This window comes from Nicotiana sylvestris, chromosome 4 (assembly GCF_000393655.2).
Source record: "Nicotiana sylvestris chromosome 4, ASM39365v2, whole genome shotgun sequence".
NCBI lineage: Eukaryota > Viridiplantae > Streptophyta > Magnoliopsida > Solanales > Solanaceae > Nicotiana > Nicotiana sylvestris.
In genome coordinates this window covers 175,594,954-175,613,371 of record NC_091060.1, presented here as the reverse complement: position 1 = coordinate 175,613,371, position 18,418 = coordinate 175,594,954, and the positions used below count along the sequence as shown (strand labels likewise).

Below are 18,418 nucleotides of genomic sequence, written 5' to 3'. Positions count from 1 at the left end.
GGCATGGCTATTTCAGTTGCCAAAGAGTCAAACTCCAGACCCTTTCCCTTATACACACTTTCACAGGTTAAATTATAAAACTAACCTAAGAAGCACTCAGAATGAAAAGGACTAATTGTTAAATTATTATGATATCAATGATCTATCGACCTCATACATGTTTATCCTCATCGTGCTCACAATCAATTCAGAATTGAATGAATATTCGTATAGTTTTTGCAAAAATGATCAGAGTCAAATCAAATGGAAAAGGATATTCGTATAGATTTTGCAAAAATGACCAGAGTTAAATCAAAGGGAAAATTAAAGTAGAAATAAAGGCGAGCATTCAGAATGAGTAGGAGGTTGGTTATTCTTCATAAATAATCGGAATTGACTTTTTTATCATCATTATGCTCGCTTTGTAAAAACCACAACTTTGAAAACAAAATTTAGCAAATTTTTTTATTTAAACAACAAAAATAATAATTCTTTCACTGAAGAAATAAAAAACCATCAGAAAATTTGGATATTAACATCAGTCAGGTACACAAAAGGTACCTCAGACGACCGTCGTGAGAATATTAATCCAAAATCATCACTCGGTTTCACCACAATAAAAAGAGAAAAAATTTACAGCAAACGAAAATTAATAAAACACAGAGAATACCGAAAAATTGAATCTCAAAAAGAACAATTTTCCGCCATGAAAAAGCACTGATAAACAATGAGCACGATTGAAGGAGGAGATAATCGAACTATATTTATAGTGTTGGAGCTTCATTCTTTAGGGTTTCAATTACGAAGTTGAATTTACCATTTTAACCTCAATAATTTCAATTGGGCTTAAATGTTAGTTCTAGAGGCCCATAATTAGAAAAATAGGCCCAACGAGTTATTATCAGATTAAGGCCTATCCAATATCCATCGGTTCGTCGCCGGATCAAAAGAAGAACCGGTTAAACTCCGACGGGAACAAAAGCAAATTGTGTAAACTTCCGACGATTCAGTGCTACCATGGCGATCGATTCTATTCCTCCCATCATCGCTGCTCAGCTGAATTACTTAGTCACACACTGTCCATTCTCTGTCAAGGTCAGATAATATGTGTTTGCACCCAAAAAATTAGGTCATTTTCATTTAACATGCTTATGATTAGATTATTCACTGACAAAATTTGGTATTTGGAGCATGTTTCAGGTGGAGAATATGTGGCCAGGAGGCAAAAACACTGGTTTATTTGATCGTTTCTCCTTAGTCATCCCCTTTTGCCTCGATTACATCAAATGTGAGTTCATTCTTTTAACTTTCTAATTTACATTTCAATCGGCTGCTGTAATTCTAATTTGCATTTCAGTCAGCTTTTGTAATTCTAATATACGTTTCAATCAGCTGTTGTATTTTTCTAATTTACATTCTTCTTAACTGTTTCAACTACCTGAATTTGGGGCAGGGGATGTGATTTATAATGCAGCGTATCCGTTGGCAGCACCAGATGTTATATTTGGGCCGGAAGATGAAAATTTTCGGCCCTATCGTGTTATTGGCGAAGCTAGTGACTCAAAATCATTGAAGAATCCTCTTACTGATTGGAATAGTAGAGACCCGACTCGTCTGTTTTCTCTAGTTCTGCAACTCAGGTGTTCTGTTTACTGTTTATTAATGCTTACTTACAGAGCATTTATTATGAAGAGAAGTAGTAACTTTTTCGTAAAAAATGGTAAAGAAGAGCTGAGCTTTAGTTTATGTGGTTGTTAGGGAGTTGTACAAAGCGTATCAAAAGAAAAGAGTTGAAGAAGTTGATGATGACAGGTTGAAGTTTGAAATCAGCACAATGCTCGCCAGAGAGGTAAAGCTTCCAGTTTGATCATCACATTGTTGTTTGGCGTGATTCACCTAATTTTGTAGTAGAACGATGATCGTTGTGGTTTTAGTTGAGTTGTAAAATTGAAACTGTGTTGTGTAAATTAGCTTCAATTTTCTTTTCCAAAACTTGTGAGCTTGTTGGTTTTTGTGGCTTGGAGGCTGTTAAGTTGCTTCCAGTGTGAGCAGAGGATATGGGATCAGAAGTTCCTTCTGGGGGAGCTAGGTTACTTATTGCTTTAGGAGTACGGGCTTGCTTGTCTGACTGCAAATTGTACTTGATTCTTTATGAAGAAGAAGCGAAAATAATACTTCATTAAGCAAAAACAAAAGCTGAAAGAGAAACTCTATAGATTCTAGGCATCATGGTAGTTCTTGTAGAGAGCATTTATTCTGAACTCTATACATCCTCAAATTCTGAAATTCTTACTGGGAATCAGTGGAGGCATTGTCAATTCTGGAGAGAGGACGTTGTAGCAATAGTTTCTTAACTCTCTAAATTGTATAAATTCTCAGTATGCTATTTATATACATCCATAGATTTCAACTTCAGTATTGGGAGTGTCTTTGGTTGATTAGTAAGGTGTATATTGAAACTAGCTGTATCTGACAGTCGGAAGATTTGTTGACTGCAGACCAAATTGTTCTGAAAGGATACATTATGTTGTGAGTTGGATCTTGAAAAGGTCACAGTCACTTTTTTCCTGTCGCCTAAAGATTCTGCATTTCAATTCTTAGGTATTTGATGGTCTAGTGCTTATAGTTTTAACTATTAGCATTATCATGGTGGATTTATACGGCTCAATTGAGTGCATGAATTAACTCTATTCTTGATGATTTTCTTGCCTAATTGATTCGATTGAAAGATTTCCATAGAGTGGGAAGGGGTTGAAAAGAGTTGTCGTTGCCCCACGCCCTCCTCTTCTCCTCAAGTTATAACAAATTGTAGTTAATACACTGTTCTGTTCTTAATCATTTGCAGGGAATTGAAATGTCTCTGAGTTCAAATGTTGATAAGGTACTCCACTGTAACTAACACCTGCATTAAGTAATCCCGTTTTCTGCTCTTACATGAAATGATTCTCCTGCATAACACTTGATCTTGACTATATGGATGGTTCTATGCCATTAAATTGTAGTGTAGCCAGAAGAGGTTAAATTCGCTGTCCCTTTGCTGGATTTGGATTTGAACAAAATGGTTGTTGGATCCACATGGCGCCATCAGCAAAAGATATACTTACAGGTGGGCTTTCTGAATAATGCTGCCATACTTGCCTATATTTCTCTGTATATATGAACAGAAGACGAAGACACTAGTAGATCCTCATATCTTCCGGAATAAATTAAAAAAGGTCTATGGTTTATGTCATGGTCGTTACAATATATTTATAGTTTGCTTTCTTTTGAAATAGCTTAGTTGTAAAAATAATACATATAACCTATTAAAAGAATGAAGATTGTGTTTTATAAAAATTAGGCTCGTAGAGAACCACAATAGGAGAAAGCATTGATTGAAGGAATATAAGCATGACATCATTTTGGAGCATCGAGACACATTTGTCATGGATATTTGTGCCCTACCTTATTTTTGTGTATCTTGCTGAGGTAAAATAATTGTGAAAGAGCGCCATGCATCTTTTGTTGTTTACTTGTTTTCATCTCATTCTTAATGCTGCATCATTTAAGTGTTATTGAAAATGGAATGTTTTTGTAGGTCAAATTGTCTTTTTGGCTTGTAATTTGTCGTTGTGGTTACATTTTTTTGCTTAATTGCATTTTTCGCTTGTAATTTCTCCTTCTCTTTCCTGGTTCTGATTTGATTAGCTTTAATAATGTGACAGGTTATATATCCGATTGGCAGAAAATACTCCAGTGCTCCTTCTGCTCCACGTTTGAAATTGGTTTCTTCTTCTGAATTGAAGTCTCTATTCTCAATTGATGATTTTAGGCTTCCTGCATGGTTGGATGGAATGTAAGTTCTGAATACTGTTGCAGAAGCTGGCAATCTAATCCACCTTTCTCCTATTTGTGGGATGCCAAATTCTGCTTTCCTTTCCAACAAAGTTGCTGTGTCATTTCATCTTCATAATTCTTTTCTTTATAAATTAATAAATCTAGGTGCATGGCTGAGTACCTTCCAACTTTAGAAGAAATGCTTGAATCGCAGGTTAGCTTCACTAGTTTTTATCCATAAAAATTCAAGCCGAATAATTTTAAAAAAAATAAAAATAAAATACCAAATTATTTTTTGTTGAATTCCTCTTTCCATTTTTGTCCATCTACTCTTGACAGATTAAAGATGCAGTTGCATCCGTTGAAAGTAGAAGGAAGCTCATTATGGCATTAGCTCCTCTTTTTGGAAGGCCAGTAGAAGCCGATCCAGTATGCGACCTTAATTCCATTGTAATTGTATGTTTGCTGATAGAATAACATGCTGTAATGCTCCTTTCTTTTTATGCCAGGTTTTCTGCAGGAAAGCGACTTTTCTATCTTCCTCTGGGGTATTTACTTTTCTGGTATGGTCTCCATTGACTTATATGCAGACAAACACACAGAAGAAATTTCTCTCTTGATGTGAAATTTGAAAGAATCTTATTTTTGGCTATTTAAGACATATGCTTGGGTGGAATGGGTGCATAAGTTTCAGTGTTTGCTTCTTTAGAGAAGAGGGGCAAAAGGAAGAAGTCTTGTTACCTTGAAAATTGTGGGAAATTGAGTTAGAATTTGAAATTAATGCAAACTCTTAGCATTGAACACAAGATAGACAATGAATCTCTTAGAATAACTCAACAAAAAAAGGGCAGCCCTGTGCATTAAGCTCCCGCTATGCGCGTGGTCCGGGGAAGGGCTGGACCACAAAGGGTCTATTGTACGCAGCCTTACCCTGCATTTCTGCAAGAGGCTGTTTCTATGGCTCGAACTCGTGACCTCATGGTCACATGACAACAACTTTACCAACAAAACATATTGTGTCGATGGTAGAATAACTCAACAAAACATAGAAAAACATGTCATGGTCCTACCTATAATTGCAATTTGTCCAGCATATCGTGTTGCTCTTTTCTGTGTTCTTCCACGAGATAAGCAAAAGTTTTATGTCTTAAATTCTCACCGAAGACCATTTCCCCATGATTGAATATCATCATTTGTGCTGCTTTTATCTGGAATGTTTTATTGATGTAGCAACTATTGGTAAATATATCTTACTAGGCCCTTGATATGTTAGGTTCATGTTGCCATCCCACTTCAGTTCCCTAAGCAGCAGCCAAGTTTGATGTTTCAGAGTTCGCAGGTAAAATAGTTTGGCACCATTCAACTATGTTGATGCCGCCTTTCCTTTTCCATATTTTAAGTTCTTTCTCCATGCACCTTATTTTATGAAAGTTCATTGACATGATGGGATTTCTAATATTTTAGTTTGGTAGTTTGCAATACTTAAGCATCTTTAAGTATTGTCTTCATGAGCCTATAGTATTCTCATTCACATACCGTTTTTGTGAAAAAGATAAGTGCTTATGCTCCAAATCTCGCCCACACATCCGTGATAAAACAGGAGCAAAACTTCTCAGCTTTTGCTCGCCCTCTCATTTTTTTGTGCTTACTTTGCCTAAAATATTCTGACGGTGCTGTCAATTGACTCACTGCTCATCTCTGTGCATGTGTGGTGCACCGGCATGTTTGTATAGCACTTTAATTCTCAAGCTCTGCCCATCAAGTCTCCGGTGATTACTGAATATCCATGGAGTCCCAGATGGGAAATATCAGATATGGCTGAGCGGATCTTGTAAGTTCCCACTTGTTATTGCTTGTATAGTTGGGAAGGTTTGCTCTTTAGGTCGCTAATACCACTTGTTGAAATCAATTTTGTAGCGATTTCCTTGTTGAAGAATGCTTGAATTTCAAGAAATACTGCAATGAAACCATGCTTCAGAACCGATGAAAGCAGCGCTTACAAGAGTTCATTTGTTTTATATTTTGGTGATGTTTCTGTATTCCAAGTCTTTTAGACTGTGGATGTTTGTAATGTAATGTTTCTAGATGTGCAGAAGTTAGAACCTTACAAGGACCGAACAGCTTCCTAATTTTGCATGCTCTATCCCCTGCTTTTCTAAGTGGAGAACAATTTTTGTGATCCTAATCTTTTGTGTAATTAAAGGAGCTTATGATAATAGCATACCAAGAAAGTTTGTGTGAGATTCATACCCTTCTCCTTCTAAACTTTTTGGATCTTTTGAAGAATAAATGCTAGTTCCATTTCCAAAGAAGATTCTTTGAACAATATCAAAAGGTGACAAATAGAAACTGTTTTATTACATATTTCGTCAATACTCAGTCATATTTGGTGTATTTATTAGATCGTTAAACATCATTAGTCAGTGATTAAGGACAAGGAAATAGCTAAATTGAAATTTTTTGGCCAACAAGAATAATGTGTATGTAAATCTTACCCTTATCCTGTGAAGGTAAAGAGGTGATTTCCAATAGATGCTCGGCTTAAGGAACAATGGAAATAAAGTTATAATCAGTAGCAACAACAATGTAAAAAAAAAAAATTGCCGTCATGGCGTAATAAATGTAAATCTTAGATTTTAGAGTTAGTGAGCTCAGCATACTTATGATTTTACTATAGTATTTTAATATTCTTTTAAAAGTATTTATGCATAATTCGAGTTGAAAGTAATCAAAGGAGAGTTAATATCTCATAACCCGATTTAGATCTGTCTTATGTGGTTGAGATCAAGCCTAAAATTATTCTATTGTTCAGATCTCAACTTTGTTGTCCCCATTTAGTACAAGAGTGGATGGTGTTGGGCACTCATATAAACATAGTGAAAATACTATAGATGGTGATCACGATATATTACTAGAAAAATGCAAGTAGACACACCTTATAGCGCAATTGAGACAAAAAACACGTAGCTGTCAACACCGCAAAAATTGCAGAACCTCACTGGCGGTAGGGTTTATGACATGGGCCGTTGGGTCTGGCCCGTGAAAACAATAAATAAAAAGAAAAAGAAAACAGAACCACGTGAAGTAAATAATGGAGCTTCACAGTGATGAAATGACAATAATTGAGTTTTTAGATCCAAATGATTGCTTTTAGTTTCAAAATTGCTCTACTTTCACTCTTATTGTCTCACCTTAAATACGAAAACATTCTTGAACACTTTTTATCCACTTTTGACAAGATTAGAAAGGAACTACTTACTGTAAACTTCTAAAGGATCCAACCAAAAAAAATTCTAAAGGAAACAATATCATATTCAGTGAAATTCATAAGTGGGACCGGAAAAGATAGTATGTACGCAAACATTACCTTTATCTTGTATAGGTAGATAGGGTGTTTCCAACGGATCATAAGCAAAATCACTGCATTAAAGAAAAAAAAAATATAGTAGTGAAGAAGTCATGAAAAAATAATAATAACAGAATCGAAACAGAAACAACATCAAATAGCAAGAGTGATACAAAAAGATAAAAATAGAGTAATTCCAACACCAAGGCACATCCATTTTCTTGCTGACTATCTTATATATATTAGTAGAAATGAATCAATCGAGTAGAGAACTTGACCCAATTCAAGCCTTACTAGGATGTGTGAGAAGTGAGAAAGTTATATTGTTTAAGCGTATGATTATATCTCTCCATCATAAACAACCTTTTTATCTGTCATCTTAGAACAGATATAAGGCTGCGTACATCCTATCATTCTCAAATATCACTTTTAAAAATACATTGAGTTGTTGTTGTTGTTATATGATTATCTTATTTAAAAGGGATTTTTTCATTCCTATATAGTATTGAAAACTTTATTACCATAAATGTTCATGTTTAGTAAATTACTCTACCTACACAAGTTTTGTTTACAAAATATATACATTTCACCTTAAAAGGTTCTCAATCCATTATTAGTACCTTCAATTAAGGGATTTAGTTACACCCTTTTTTTTTTCTCCTCTTCTCTTTTCATATTTCTCTTCCGCCTTAAAATATCTTGACTACTTTTTTTCTTCACTATTATAATTTTGGAAAGCTTAACTCGTTGTAGACTCGTTTGCATCAAGCAACATCGCAAAAAAATACCAACAAATTAAAAAAATAATCAAAGGAAGAAAATAACAAGCAAGCAAAAAGATATTCTTTTCCTTATAAACTTTTTCTTATTTTCTTTTTTACAATGTCGCTGACCACTGTATTTATCAAAAGGAAGCTACCATAAAAATGCAATCCTTTAAAATCAAGCTGAGCATTTGAAAAGACAAGGGGAAGACAAAAAAATAGACCATACGTTTCAATCATACTATCGGAGATGGCGTGGGGAGTGAGAGATGGAGCGCTGCGATCAGAAATCTATCGGAGATGGCGTCGAATCTGGATTCTCTCCAAAAGCTACTCGAGAAGAAAGCAATGTACATCCACGAATACACATTTGCCAAAGTCCTCTCTCACCTCCTAGTTATATACAACTACAATATAATACCACTTAAATATAATTTTTATACAAATTTTATATAATATGTCTTTTATATATTTTGTATCTAATTTATACGTAATAAAAAAACATTTCATACAACTAATTATATATTATATAATTTATCTACAACTTATCTACAACTTTCACACATTATTTCTACCCAGTTAAATACAACTACAATAATATACAACTTAAATACAAATTTTATATAATATATCTTTTGTATATTTTTTATCTGATTTATACATAGTAAAAATAAATTTCATACAACTAATTATATATTATATAACTTATGTATAATTTTCATACATTATTTCTACTCAGTTATATACAACTACAATATCATACAACTTAAATATAATTTTTATACAATGTTGTTCAACTTTCATACAATAGTTAAATAAATAAAAGGAAAATATATACACAACAGAATATAATTTTTCTACAATTTTACTACAATTTATGCAATATAATGTATGCCATGCCTTCTCCTCCTCCTTCTTCTTCTTCTTCTTCTTCTTCTTCTTCTTCTTCTTCTTCTTCTTCTTCTTCTTCTTCTTCTTCTTCGAGTTTCAATATGAAATTCAGTCAAAATCAAGGCTAATCTTCACCAAAATCCCTCAAAATTGAGATATAAACTCCAAACCATATTCCCAATTATTTGTAACAACACCCAATCCAAACAAATAATGATTTTTGAAAACCCAAATTCGAAATTCAAACCTTCAAAACTTTTTAATGACTGTCAATGGTGGAATTGCTGCTCTTTTTTCCTTTGCTTTACATTACTGAAATTTGGGATTGAGAGATAGAGAAGACGTAGAGAGAATTCTCAATTCTTTGCAACATCTAATCCAAACAAACAATATTTTTTTAAAACCCAAATTCGAATTCAATGCTTCAAAGCATTTTAATGGTTGTCAATGGTGGAATTGCTGCTCTATTGTGCAAGATACGTGGGGGGGGGGGATGAGGAGAGAGAAACATTGGGGAGTGAAAGATATATTAGAGTAATTTTAGGACACTAATTATTATCATTAATTCCCTTAAAATGTACATAAATAGTAATTGAGTATATAAAATGTAATTATGACAAAACTTGAATAGGGAGGGAAATATAGTTTCATATAGTGTATAGGAATGTAAAAATTTCTATTTAAAAACTTAAATACCACATTTCTATATATAATTATATGTGTGACGGGTCTTATTGCGACTCAATTCTTTCTTTTATGGACCAAGGAGATACCATTAAGACTTGAACTCAAATTTTTACCTACTATGATAACATGTTAAATTGTGTGACTATGGTATTTAAAAACTTAAGTTGTCAAACGAAGTACGATTGTATTTACTTAATTATATTCTTACATGCTTAAAGGAAGGAATAATCTCAATGATATAATTCAAAAACTGTTGTCGTGTGTAATGCGTATAATATAAATTGTAGTAATTACTACTATTTCGTATTCACCACTAACTAGCTAACAAAAAGAAATAAAGAAATAATGGAGGGCAAAAAAATCGGCGATCAATGTGGGACCCATATTGACCCTACAACAAGGGTCCAGCAGTTATATCGTGTGTATGTATTCCCGCCTGTCACCACAACAAACTCACCACTAGAAATATCTCAAATCCCCACCCCTCTAAATTCACACACTCTCTTTCTCTCTTACCCTAATTCCATTTTCCATTTTCCATTTTCCATTTCAATTTTCCAAATTCCTCCAAAAAAGAGAGAAAATGAGAGAAATCTTACACATTCAAGGCGGCCAATGCGGTAACCAAATCGGTTCCAAATTCTGGGAAGTTATTTGTGACGAGCACGGCGTTGATCCTACCGGCCGTTACAAAGGCACCGCCGCTGAGTCGGATCTTCAACTTGAACGTATTAATGTGTATTTCAACGAAGCTTCTGGTGGTCGTTATGTTCCTAGGGCTGTTCTTATGGATCTGGAGCCTGGTACTATGGATAGTATCAGATCTGGTCCGTACGGACAGATCTTTAGGCCTGATAACTTCGTTTTTGGTCAGTCCGGTGCTGGTAACAATTGGGCTAAAGGTCATTATACTGAAGGAGCGGAGTTGATTGATGCTGTTCTCGATGTTGTTCGTAAAGAGGCTGAGAATTGTGATTGCTTGCAAGGTTTATTTTCGCTTCCTTTTTCGTGTTTCATTTCTAATCGAATTCTCATTGCGTACGGTTGTGATAGTGCTTATATATGATCTGTTTTCGTTTCCATTTCCAATCTCGTGCTCATTGTTTCTATTGAAATGTGCTTATAGTGCCTATACTGAATCTGTTTCACTTTTTCATTCCAAATCGCGTCTTCATTGTTCTGATGTATGCGCTTATACTTAACAGCACCGATATTTGATCTATTTCACTTGTTCATTCCAAATCACATGCTCATTGGTCCGATGGATGTGCTTACAGTTGACAGTACCTACATTTGATTCCTTTTTCCTGTTTCATTCATGAATCACATCCTTATTGTTTCTATGAACGTGGCTTTATTTGATCTCTTTTTGTTTTGATTCCGAGTGCTTGCTTATATTGTCTATGAATGTGTCTATAATTGTACAGTTGGCTATATTTGATCTTAACTACTAGCTGAATACAAGGTAGTGATAATGCTAATTCATACGCTTACATTCTAATGTTCATACCGGAGCCTAGTTCTCATAGATCACACAAATGAAAGCATGTGGTTCTTTAGATTAGCAGAAGGATAAAACATTATAACCTAGTTCTGGTTGTATTCCATTTTACTTTTTCGTATGCATCTCACTAGTCATACTCTCTTAGAGTTGATGCTGGAGAAATGAAACTTATTTTGTATCTGGATCTGACTGGTGGCAACATTTGTCAATTTCCTTTATCGAATAAATTATTCTATGCTCTGCTTAATCTGTTGATTGCTTTTTTCTATATTTGTCCAATGTATCAATTTGGTGATCCTCTTTAGATAATTATTACTGCTTGCTGACTCAGGGTTAGTTGATTATCGACTATTGATTGTTATATACTCTTTGTTTTATGGATCAGGATTCCAGGTTTGTCACTCACTTGGTGGAGGGACTGGATCTGGCATGGGAACTCTATTGATTTCCAAGATAAGGGAGGAGTATCCAGACAGAATGATGCTCACTTTCTCTGTTTTCCCATCTCCAAAGGTGTCTGACACTGTTGTAGAACCATACAACGCTACACTGTCTGTGCACCAACTGGTGGAGAATGCTGATGAATGTATGGTCCTTGATAATGAAGCCTTATACGATATTTGTTTCAGGACTTTGAAGCTCACTACTCCAAGTTGTAAGTATTTCTCCTTGGTGTTTACAAACAGTACGATCTGCAAGCTAAGTAAGCAAATGTAATAAATTTTTGCCTCTTTCTCTTGCAGTTGGTGACTTGAACCATTTGATCTCTGCAACCATGAGTGGTGTTACTTGCTGTTTGAGATTCCCCGGTCAGCTGAACTCAGACCTGAGAAAGTTGGCTGTGAATTTAATTCCCTTCCCACGTCTTCATTTCTTCATGGTGGGCTTTGCACCATTGACCTCTCGCGGATCGCAGCAATACATTTCCCTCACAGTGCCAGAGCTTACTCAACAAATGTGGGATGCCAAGAATATGATGTGTGCTGCAGATCCCCGTCATGGACGCTACCTGACAGCTTCTGCCATGTTTAGGGGAAAGATGAGCACAAAGGAAGTGGACGAACAAATGATCAATGTGCAGAACAAGAACTCATCGTACTTTGTTGAATGGATCCCTAACAATGTGAAGTCTAGTGTATGTGATATCCCACCAACTGGGCTGAAGATGGCATCCACATTTGTTGGCAATTCAACCTCCATTCAGGAGATGTTTAGGAGAGTGAGTGAGCAGTTCACAGCCATGTTCAGGCGCAAGGCTTTCTTGCATTGGTACACAGGTGAAGGAATGGATGAAATGGAGTTCACTGAAGCCGAGAGCAACATGAATGATTTGGTTGCAGAGTATCAACAATACCAGGATGCTACAGCAGATGATGAGGAAGAGTATGAAGAGGAGGGCGCTGAGGAGCATTATGAATCCTAGACATTTCTAAATTCAATATTGCTGCTTTTGTTAAGTTTCTGCCAAGTGGACTTGTTATTGTTTCTATTGTCTCCTTTTCACTTGAACTTTCTGTTTTGATTTGGTGAGAATTGAATATTGAAATGTTTCTTAATGGTCTAAATATGAGCATACTGTATTACAGTAGCTTCTTAAAGAGTAAAGGGTGATGGTGTTTGCAGTTATCTCGCTGTTTCTGGCACTCACTTGGGATAACTTTTAACAGCATTATACTCCTATTATATATAAATATTCCTCTGGATAGAAAAATATTCTTCGTAATATATGATTTCATAACGTTTATTGTTACTTCTATTTGATTCATCGTTTTTATCTCATTTTCTTATACTGATTTTCTAATTAGGTAATGAACAGAAAAGTAGCTTAAGATTACTTCTACTTGGTCAAATGTTTGAATTTTTCACCTCACTGGTTGGTTTGAAACAACAAATCACAATGAACGTTTGAAATTTATGTGCTATTGAATGCTTCGTGCATGACTTAATATTCAGAATGCCTTAATTTCTTTCCCTAGAGGAGCTGAAATAACAAATGAAATTGTACCTCTTTTGCAATTAGAGGGTCAGAGTTGTGAGTTTCTTCTTCAAAATTAAATCAATCAATCAATAGATGCAGAGTTTTTGTCGTGTACAAAAACTTAATTGTGTTGAACATTATGGTGATTTAGCTATTGATAAAAGTGTATGAAACTTCTTTTTACATATTTTTAAACTCAGTCTTTCTTTTGGAGTTTTTGATTCGAAATTGGAACTAAACTCTATCTTTAGCAAACTTTATGTTTTAAATTATCACCAAAAATTCTTGAAACCTAGACATTCAGAATTTTCTGTAAGAACCATTATTGTCAGCCAACTAGAATTTTATTTTTATTTGGGATAGAGTGATTGACTAGCGAGTCTAATAGATATGTTTTCACCTTTTTATTAGTATTTCTAAACTTAATGTTTGTGCCAAAAAAAAATAAAAAAATTACTCCCTCCATTCACTTTTACTTGCGAAGTATTCCATAAATAAATTTTCATTTTTACTTGTCACTTTTCATATATCAAGAGAAAAATAATTTGTTTTTTCTGTTTTTCCCTTAGCATTAATTACTCATTTCAAATTATTTTTCAAATCTATTAAGACTATATACCAATTAAGATGAGTATCATGGTAAATTATGCACATTATTTATTATTTTTTAAAGGGCGTGCAAAGTCAATAGTGAACAAGTAAAAGTGAACAAATGAAGTATTTTTATTTCTATGTTGAGTGTAACGGTCAACAAAAGAACCACAGGCATTACTAAAATCACAAATACATTTTGTAGCAGTTCTTTTGGGCCTGCAACCACTCTAATATTTATAATTAGTTCAATTAATTAATAATGTTTACAGTAATGACATAGTCCGTAAGTTCCCTTTGGTCAAAGATATCATAAAATCTCACGGAAAGCACCAAATATTACCCAAAGTTCAAAATATAAATCATATTCTCTGTGCCCTCTTGCAAATAATTATTTGCAATTTAATGAGCCGTAGATTTAACAAAACTTGTATATCTATATTATATTAAAAGCACGAAGGTCTTTAGCAAAATGTCGTTCGCCTTTTTTATCCTTTAAAAATAAAATTTACATTGTACAAAATCATCATTTTAGTCATTTTCCTAATATTTAGGACATGAAAATTAATGTATGGTTTACTTATAAATCTTTCCTTATTTAGTTGTGTAAAAAGTCCTAATTTATAAAATTTAAAAACCAGTTTATATTTATATTATAGAATTTGTTTTCTTTTAGAGTATGTAACAAAAATATAAATAAATGCAACCAGTTTCACGAATAAAGATCAAATGGTCTCAATTTAAAACACTTGAACATATGAATGTTGATCTATCGAAGAATGCTTTCAATTTTAAGCCTAATACATTTCCTTGTTATAGTTAAACTACTTTTCTACTAAAACAATATTTTTCCATTTGTCAACCTTTTAGTATAATATTTAAAAACTACACTCAATAAATACAATAACTAAATAAGAAAACATTTAAGAATATAAGAGAGAAAAGTAGTTGCTAAGAGTCAAAAACACTAATAATTCTACAAACACAAATATCTAAAAATAAATTATAATTTTTATCTTTTAAAAATATATCAAAAGCACGAAGTCCTTTGGCGAAATATCGTTCATCCGTTTTACCTTAAAAAATTACTGAAAAATAGTTATTTAGTTATTTTCATAATATATAGGAATTTGAAATCAACTAAAGTTTTCGTTATTAACTCTTTCCTTATTAAAACCAAGAAATATTAATATTTAAAATTTTAAAATCAATTAAAATTTACTTTAGATTGAATGGGTAAATAACTAAACGCAAGAATTTGTCTATATTATTGTTGAGTTATAGGTTAGAAACCTGAAATGTTGTGTTAAAAAGGAGTGTATCCTCCTTTTAAGAGCTCTAATATCTATTTCTTTTATTTTTAACAGTACCTTAAATTAAAAATATTTTATAAATTCATTGATCTACAATACAAGACAAAAAAGTCTAACAGATTTCAAAACAAAATATCTTTATTTGAGAAGTAAAAAATGAATATTAACACTAATTTTAATAATTTTTATAATAAATTAAATTACTAAAGAAAAAATAGTCATTAATTATTTTTCTAATATTTAGGACATAAAAATTAATTAAAATTTTAGTTATTAAAGTTTTCTTTATTTGGACTAGATATGAAATCGTAGTAATTAAAACTTTAGAGCAATTAAAAGTTTACCATGTATAAAATATTTTTTTTTACTTGAACTATCTAAATATAGGTTTAAGTTAAAAAAGGAATTCTTTTAGGGCATAACTTTGTTTTCTATTGAAGGGCCCTTTAAAAGCTCGTTCAATTGATTCTTCTTTTTCTCACTGAGCCGATATTTTTTGGGTGTTCATAACCCAAACTTCAAGCATATGTTAGGTAATTTTTTACTTTTTATGTCACTTTACCCTTTATTTACATTAAAAGTTATTCCCTATGTAGTTTATTAGCATAACTGTAATGTAAATGTTCTAATATTTATATTGTACGTGCTTCTATGTTTATAATCCAAACAAGTCAATATAATTTTTAAATCTTAAAGTATTATTCTACTACTGTTTAAAAAGGGCATGAATCTGATTTCTATCATGATGTTAGCCAAAAATTCACTCGCGATGTTCAGGTATAAACTATGTAACATAATTATAATTTCTTACTAAAAAATTATTAGAAATTTAAGAGTACAATATTCTTCTAATTGCCTTCACAATGAATCACAACTGAAGCATACAATTCCGTCTAGCAGCTAAGCAATAAACATAACCAATAATTATGAGTTTATGATTTCATAACAAAGCAATACTCTTGACAAAAAAAGACACCAGAGATTGTTATAGGATCAATATTCATCATTTTTAGAAATTATATTTTTACTTATAATTTTTATTTTATGATTGCATCATATTCTTTAATAATATTTATGTAATTTTCAACAAAATTAGTACCTATTAATATAGGGTGCACGCGCAATGCGCGTATCATAAGACTAGTATATATAAACATGAATTTCGTGATTCCTTCTAAATAATTCTCGATAGCTAACTTTATACCACAAGTGCGCTTTAAATTCATTAATAAAGAAAGCAGAAGCCGAAAGCTAAATTTAGAAAAAGGAAGAAATAATATTCACCTCGTGTTGTAAATTATTAGAAAAAATAAGCGAAGATAAAAGAGTAAAAAATAAAGGAAGGGACATATGCATATGTCATGGAAGTACAAGGACAAAACATCGCTCGGCTTCATCAATATTAAGAGAGCTCGAGCTTCTCATATCCTGAATAATATTGTCGTTATTTGCATACCCTTCTTTCATTTTTAATCAAACTAACAGAAAACAACGCAATCATGGAGTAAATGTAATAAAAAAAATTCATATAGCAAGCCAGATTTACACACAAATACAAATCCCTAGAGAGGGTGTTGTGAGCCAATCTGACTTGGTTAGAGATTATGGGCCAGAAATGTGGAATGAGGCTAATTTAATTGGGACTATTGGGCCAAGAGGTAAAGGCTCAATGATTAAACAACCAAATAGAATACTAGTACGTTATATTTGGGATCCAGGGGGAGAAACACGATATGCATATTATTTGTTGAGTAAAATGTCTACTTCTCATCTTCTTTCTCGAGTGTCTGTATCCTCTCATCTCCATTCATAGTCTGAGCTTCTCATCCTTTCTTCTCTATCTTTTGTATTTCAGTTTAGTATCTCTAATTCCTGTAATAGTTTTGAGTTGAGTTGTAATTTCTTGTCACTGTTGAAGTAATAGAAGTGTTGAAAACTGGTTTGTTATATTGGTGCTTTCATTGAGAGGTCTTCAATGGAGGACCAAAAACTCAAACTCAAGGCTCTCATTGATGCATCTGTGAAGGAAGTGACAAATCCTTTTTTCAAGGATATTGTTGAGATCAGGTGTATGTTACAAAATGTGGTTGGGAAAATGGCTCCAACCGCTTATCAGTCTCGCTTTGGGTTGCGTTTGCCCATGAAAGCTATGTCGGTGAAAATATCCAGATTCAGCGGTGATGATCCTGCGACGTGGGTATTTCAGGTAGAGCAGTATTTCACACGCTATAACATTCTTTCAGATAATAAATTGTCACTGGCTTCTTTATATTTGGATGACGAGGCTTTGGATTGGTATTGCTGGTTATATCGAAACAAACAACTTACGGATTGGGGCCATTTTGTGGAAAAATTATTTATTCATTACCGAACTCGGAGTCAGGAAGCACCTGACATGCGTTTAGCCTTTCTCTAGAAGCTTACCACAGTGGACTATTGTCCAACACAAGCTGCAGCTATCCCTCCATGGAGTGCCATGGACAAATCACCCTCGCCTCAATACTGGAATCCACGCTTGGACTGCAACAAACTGAACTCTACCCACAAGGTGTTTGGGAAAGAGCAGAATAGGGAAACTGATAATGTTGTAGATGATAAAACACGAATACCAACAAGTGATTCTACTAAAGCCGAGGTGAGGACGATGATGCAGTTGTACTAGTCAAAGTTGATGAAGGCACTGAAGTTTTGCTAACTCAACCAAAGAGAAGATGGGCAATTCAGATTTGGATGACAACAAAGAGGATTCCATACCTCTAATTAATTCAGTTGGGAATATACGTCCCCAAATAGATACATCAGAGATATATGTTATTGCAACTTCTCTTGCTTGTGGCTCTAGTAAACAGAAAATTGAAATTGCATCCTCTAAAGACGTGTATCTTGCTGAATTTTTCGTGGAGCTTGAGATTGTTGAGAATCTATGTCTTGATAAATTTATCATGAAGAATGAGGATAGCATTCCAACAAGTGACAAGCCTTCTGATAAAATAATGCCTGATGTTGAGCATGGGAAATCTACGGTGGGATTCACTGATCGTCATATTTTGAGGCAATATCCATTTGATCCTGGCGCTAATTTCTTTATTGTCACCATTCCCATACCAGCGAGGGATCCTTGTATATGATATCCGGGAATTAGTTTTGAGTTCAGGGCCCTAGCGGGTTCTACAAAGAACATGGAGGCACATAAATTGTTTGAAGAAACTATAAAAAGAAGGAGCTGTTTATTTGCAAATTTGTATGATTCGGAGCATGTATGTGGAATTGAAAGGGGTGTCAAATGCAGTTGTAATTTTAGAAAATCTCATGCATCATATAAGCTACTGAGTGAGTCTATAACACTTTCTTTTATGTGTTCTTTTGATGGTGCTTCTACTCATATTGAAGAGCAATACATAATTGATCAGTCTAGGCATTTACAGAGTGGAAGAGCTCTTGAGCTTAATAGGTTATACCCTGATATGCATCTAAGCTGGTGATTTGCATTAATGAACTTGTAGCTACTGCCCTAGTTAAAATGTATACCAACAATTCTCAATTGGACAA

The 18,418-nt window shown here is 33.6% G+C and overlaps 2 protein-coding genes and 2 non-coding genes across 4 annotated transcripts; 2 read left to right on the top strand and 2 right to left on the bottom strand.

The window, feature by feature from the left end:
• Positions 1-328: 328 nt before the first annotated feature.
• On the bottom strand, positions 329-399 carry LOC138890975 (small nucleolar RNA Z105). The gene has a single exon (XR_011407337.1). It is a non-coding gene; the product is annotated as a small nucleolar RNA Z105 (small nucleolar RNA).
• Positions 400-490: 91 nt separating this feature from the next.
• Positions 491-588, bottom strand: LOC138890982 (small nucleolar RNA Z161/Z228). Its single transcript, XR_011407344.1, has one exon. It is a non-coding gene; the product is annotated as a small nucleolar RNA Z161/Z228 (small nucleolar RNA).
• Positions 589-893: 305 nt separating this feature from the next.
• LOC104210381 (uncharacterized) lies at positions 894-6,046 on the top strand. Its single transcript, XM_009759275.2, has 13 exons — positions 894-1,074; positions 1,180-1,267; positions 1,433-1,619; positions 1,738-1,828; positions 2,825-2,860; positions 2,987-3,085; positions 3,684-3,814; positions 3,961-4,009; positions 4,135-4,224; positions 4,305-4,358; positions 5,069-5,134; positions 5,529-5,626; positions 5,713-6,046. Exons 1-13 carry the CDS (start codon positions 997-999, stop codon positions 5,780-5,782), a joined length of 1,137 nt encoding a protein of 378 aa, XP_009757577.1. The 5' UTR covers positions 894-996; the 3' UTR covers positions 5,783-6,046.
• A 3,880-nt stretch (positions 6,047-9,926) lies between these two features.
• On the top strand, positions 9,927-12,613 carry LOC104210380 (tubulin beta-1 chain). Its single transcript, XM_009759274.2, has 3 exons — positions 9,927-10,469; positions 11,373-11,642; positions 11,731-12,613. Exons 1-3 carry the CDS (start codon positions 10,067-10,069, stop codon positions 12,408-12,410), a joined length of 1,353 nt encoding a protein of 450 aa, XP_009757576.1. The 5' UTR covers positions 9,927-10,066; the 3' UTR covers positions 12,411-12,613.
• Positions 12,614-18,418: the final 5,805 nt, after the last annotated feature.

Bases quoted from the DNA above. Each gene is read 5' to 3' on its own strand.
- LOC104210381 (XM_009759275.2), top strand. From the start codon at position 997: ATGGCGATCGATTCTATTCCTCCCATCATCGCTGCTCAGCTGAATTAC. The intron at 3,815-3,960 runs GTAAGTTCTGAA...TAATAAATCTAG, and splicing joins CCTGCATGGTTGGATGGAAT to GTGCATGGCTGAGTACCTTC. The intron at 4,225-4,304 runs GTATGCGACCTT...TTTTTATGCCAG, and splicing joins GGCCAGTAGAAGCCGATCCA to GTTTTCTGCAGGAAAGCGAC.
- LOC104210380 (XM_009759274.2), top strand. From the start codon at position 10,067: ATGAGAGAAATCTTACACATTCAAGGCGGCCAATGCGGTAACCAAATC. The intron at 10,470-11,372 runs GTTTATTTTCGC...TTTATGGATCAG, and splicing joins GAATTGTGATTGCTTGCAAG to GATTCCAGGTTTGTCACTCA. The intron at 11,643-11,730 runs GTAAGTATTTCT...TTTCTCTTGCAG, and splicing joins GAAGCTCACTACTCCAAGTT to TTGGTGACTTGAACCATTTG.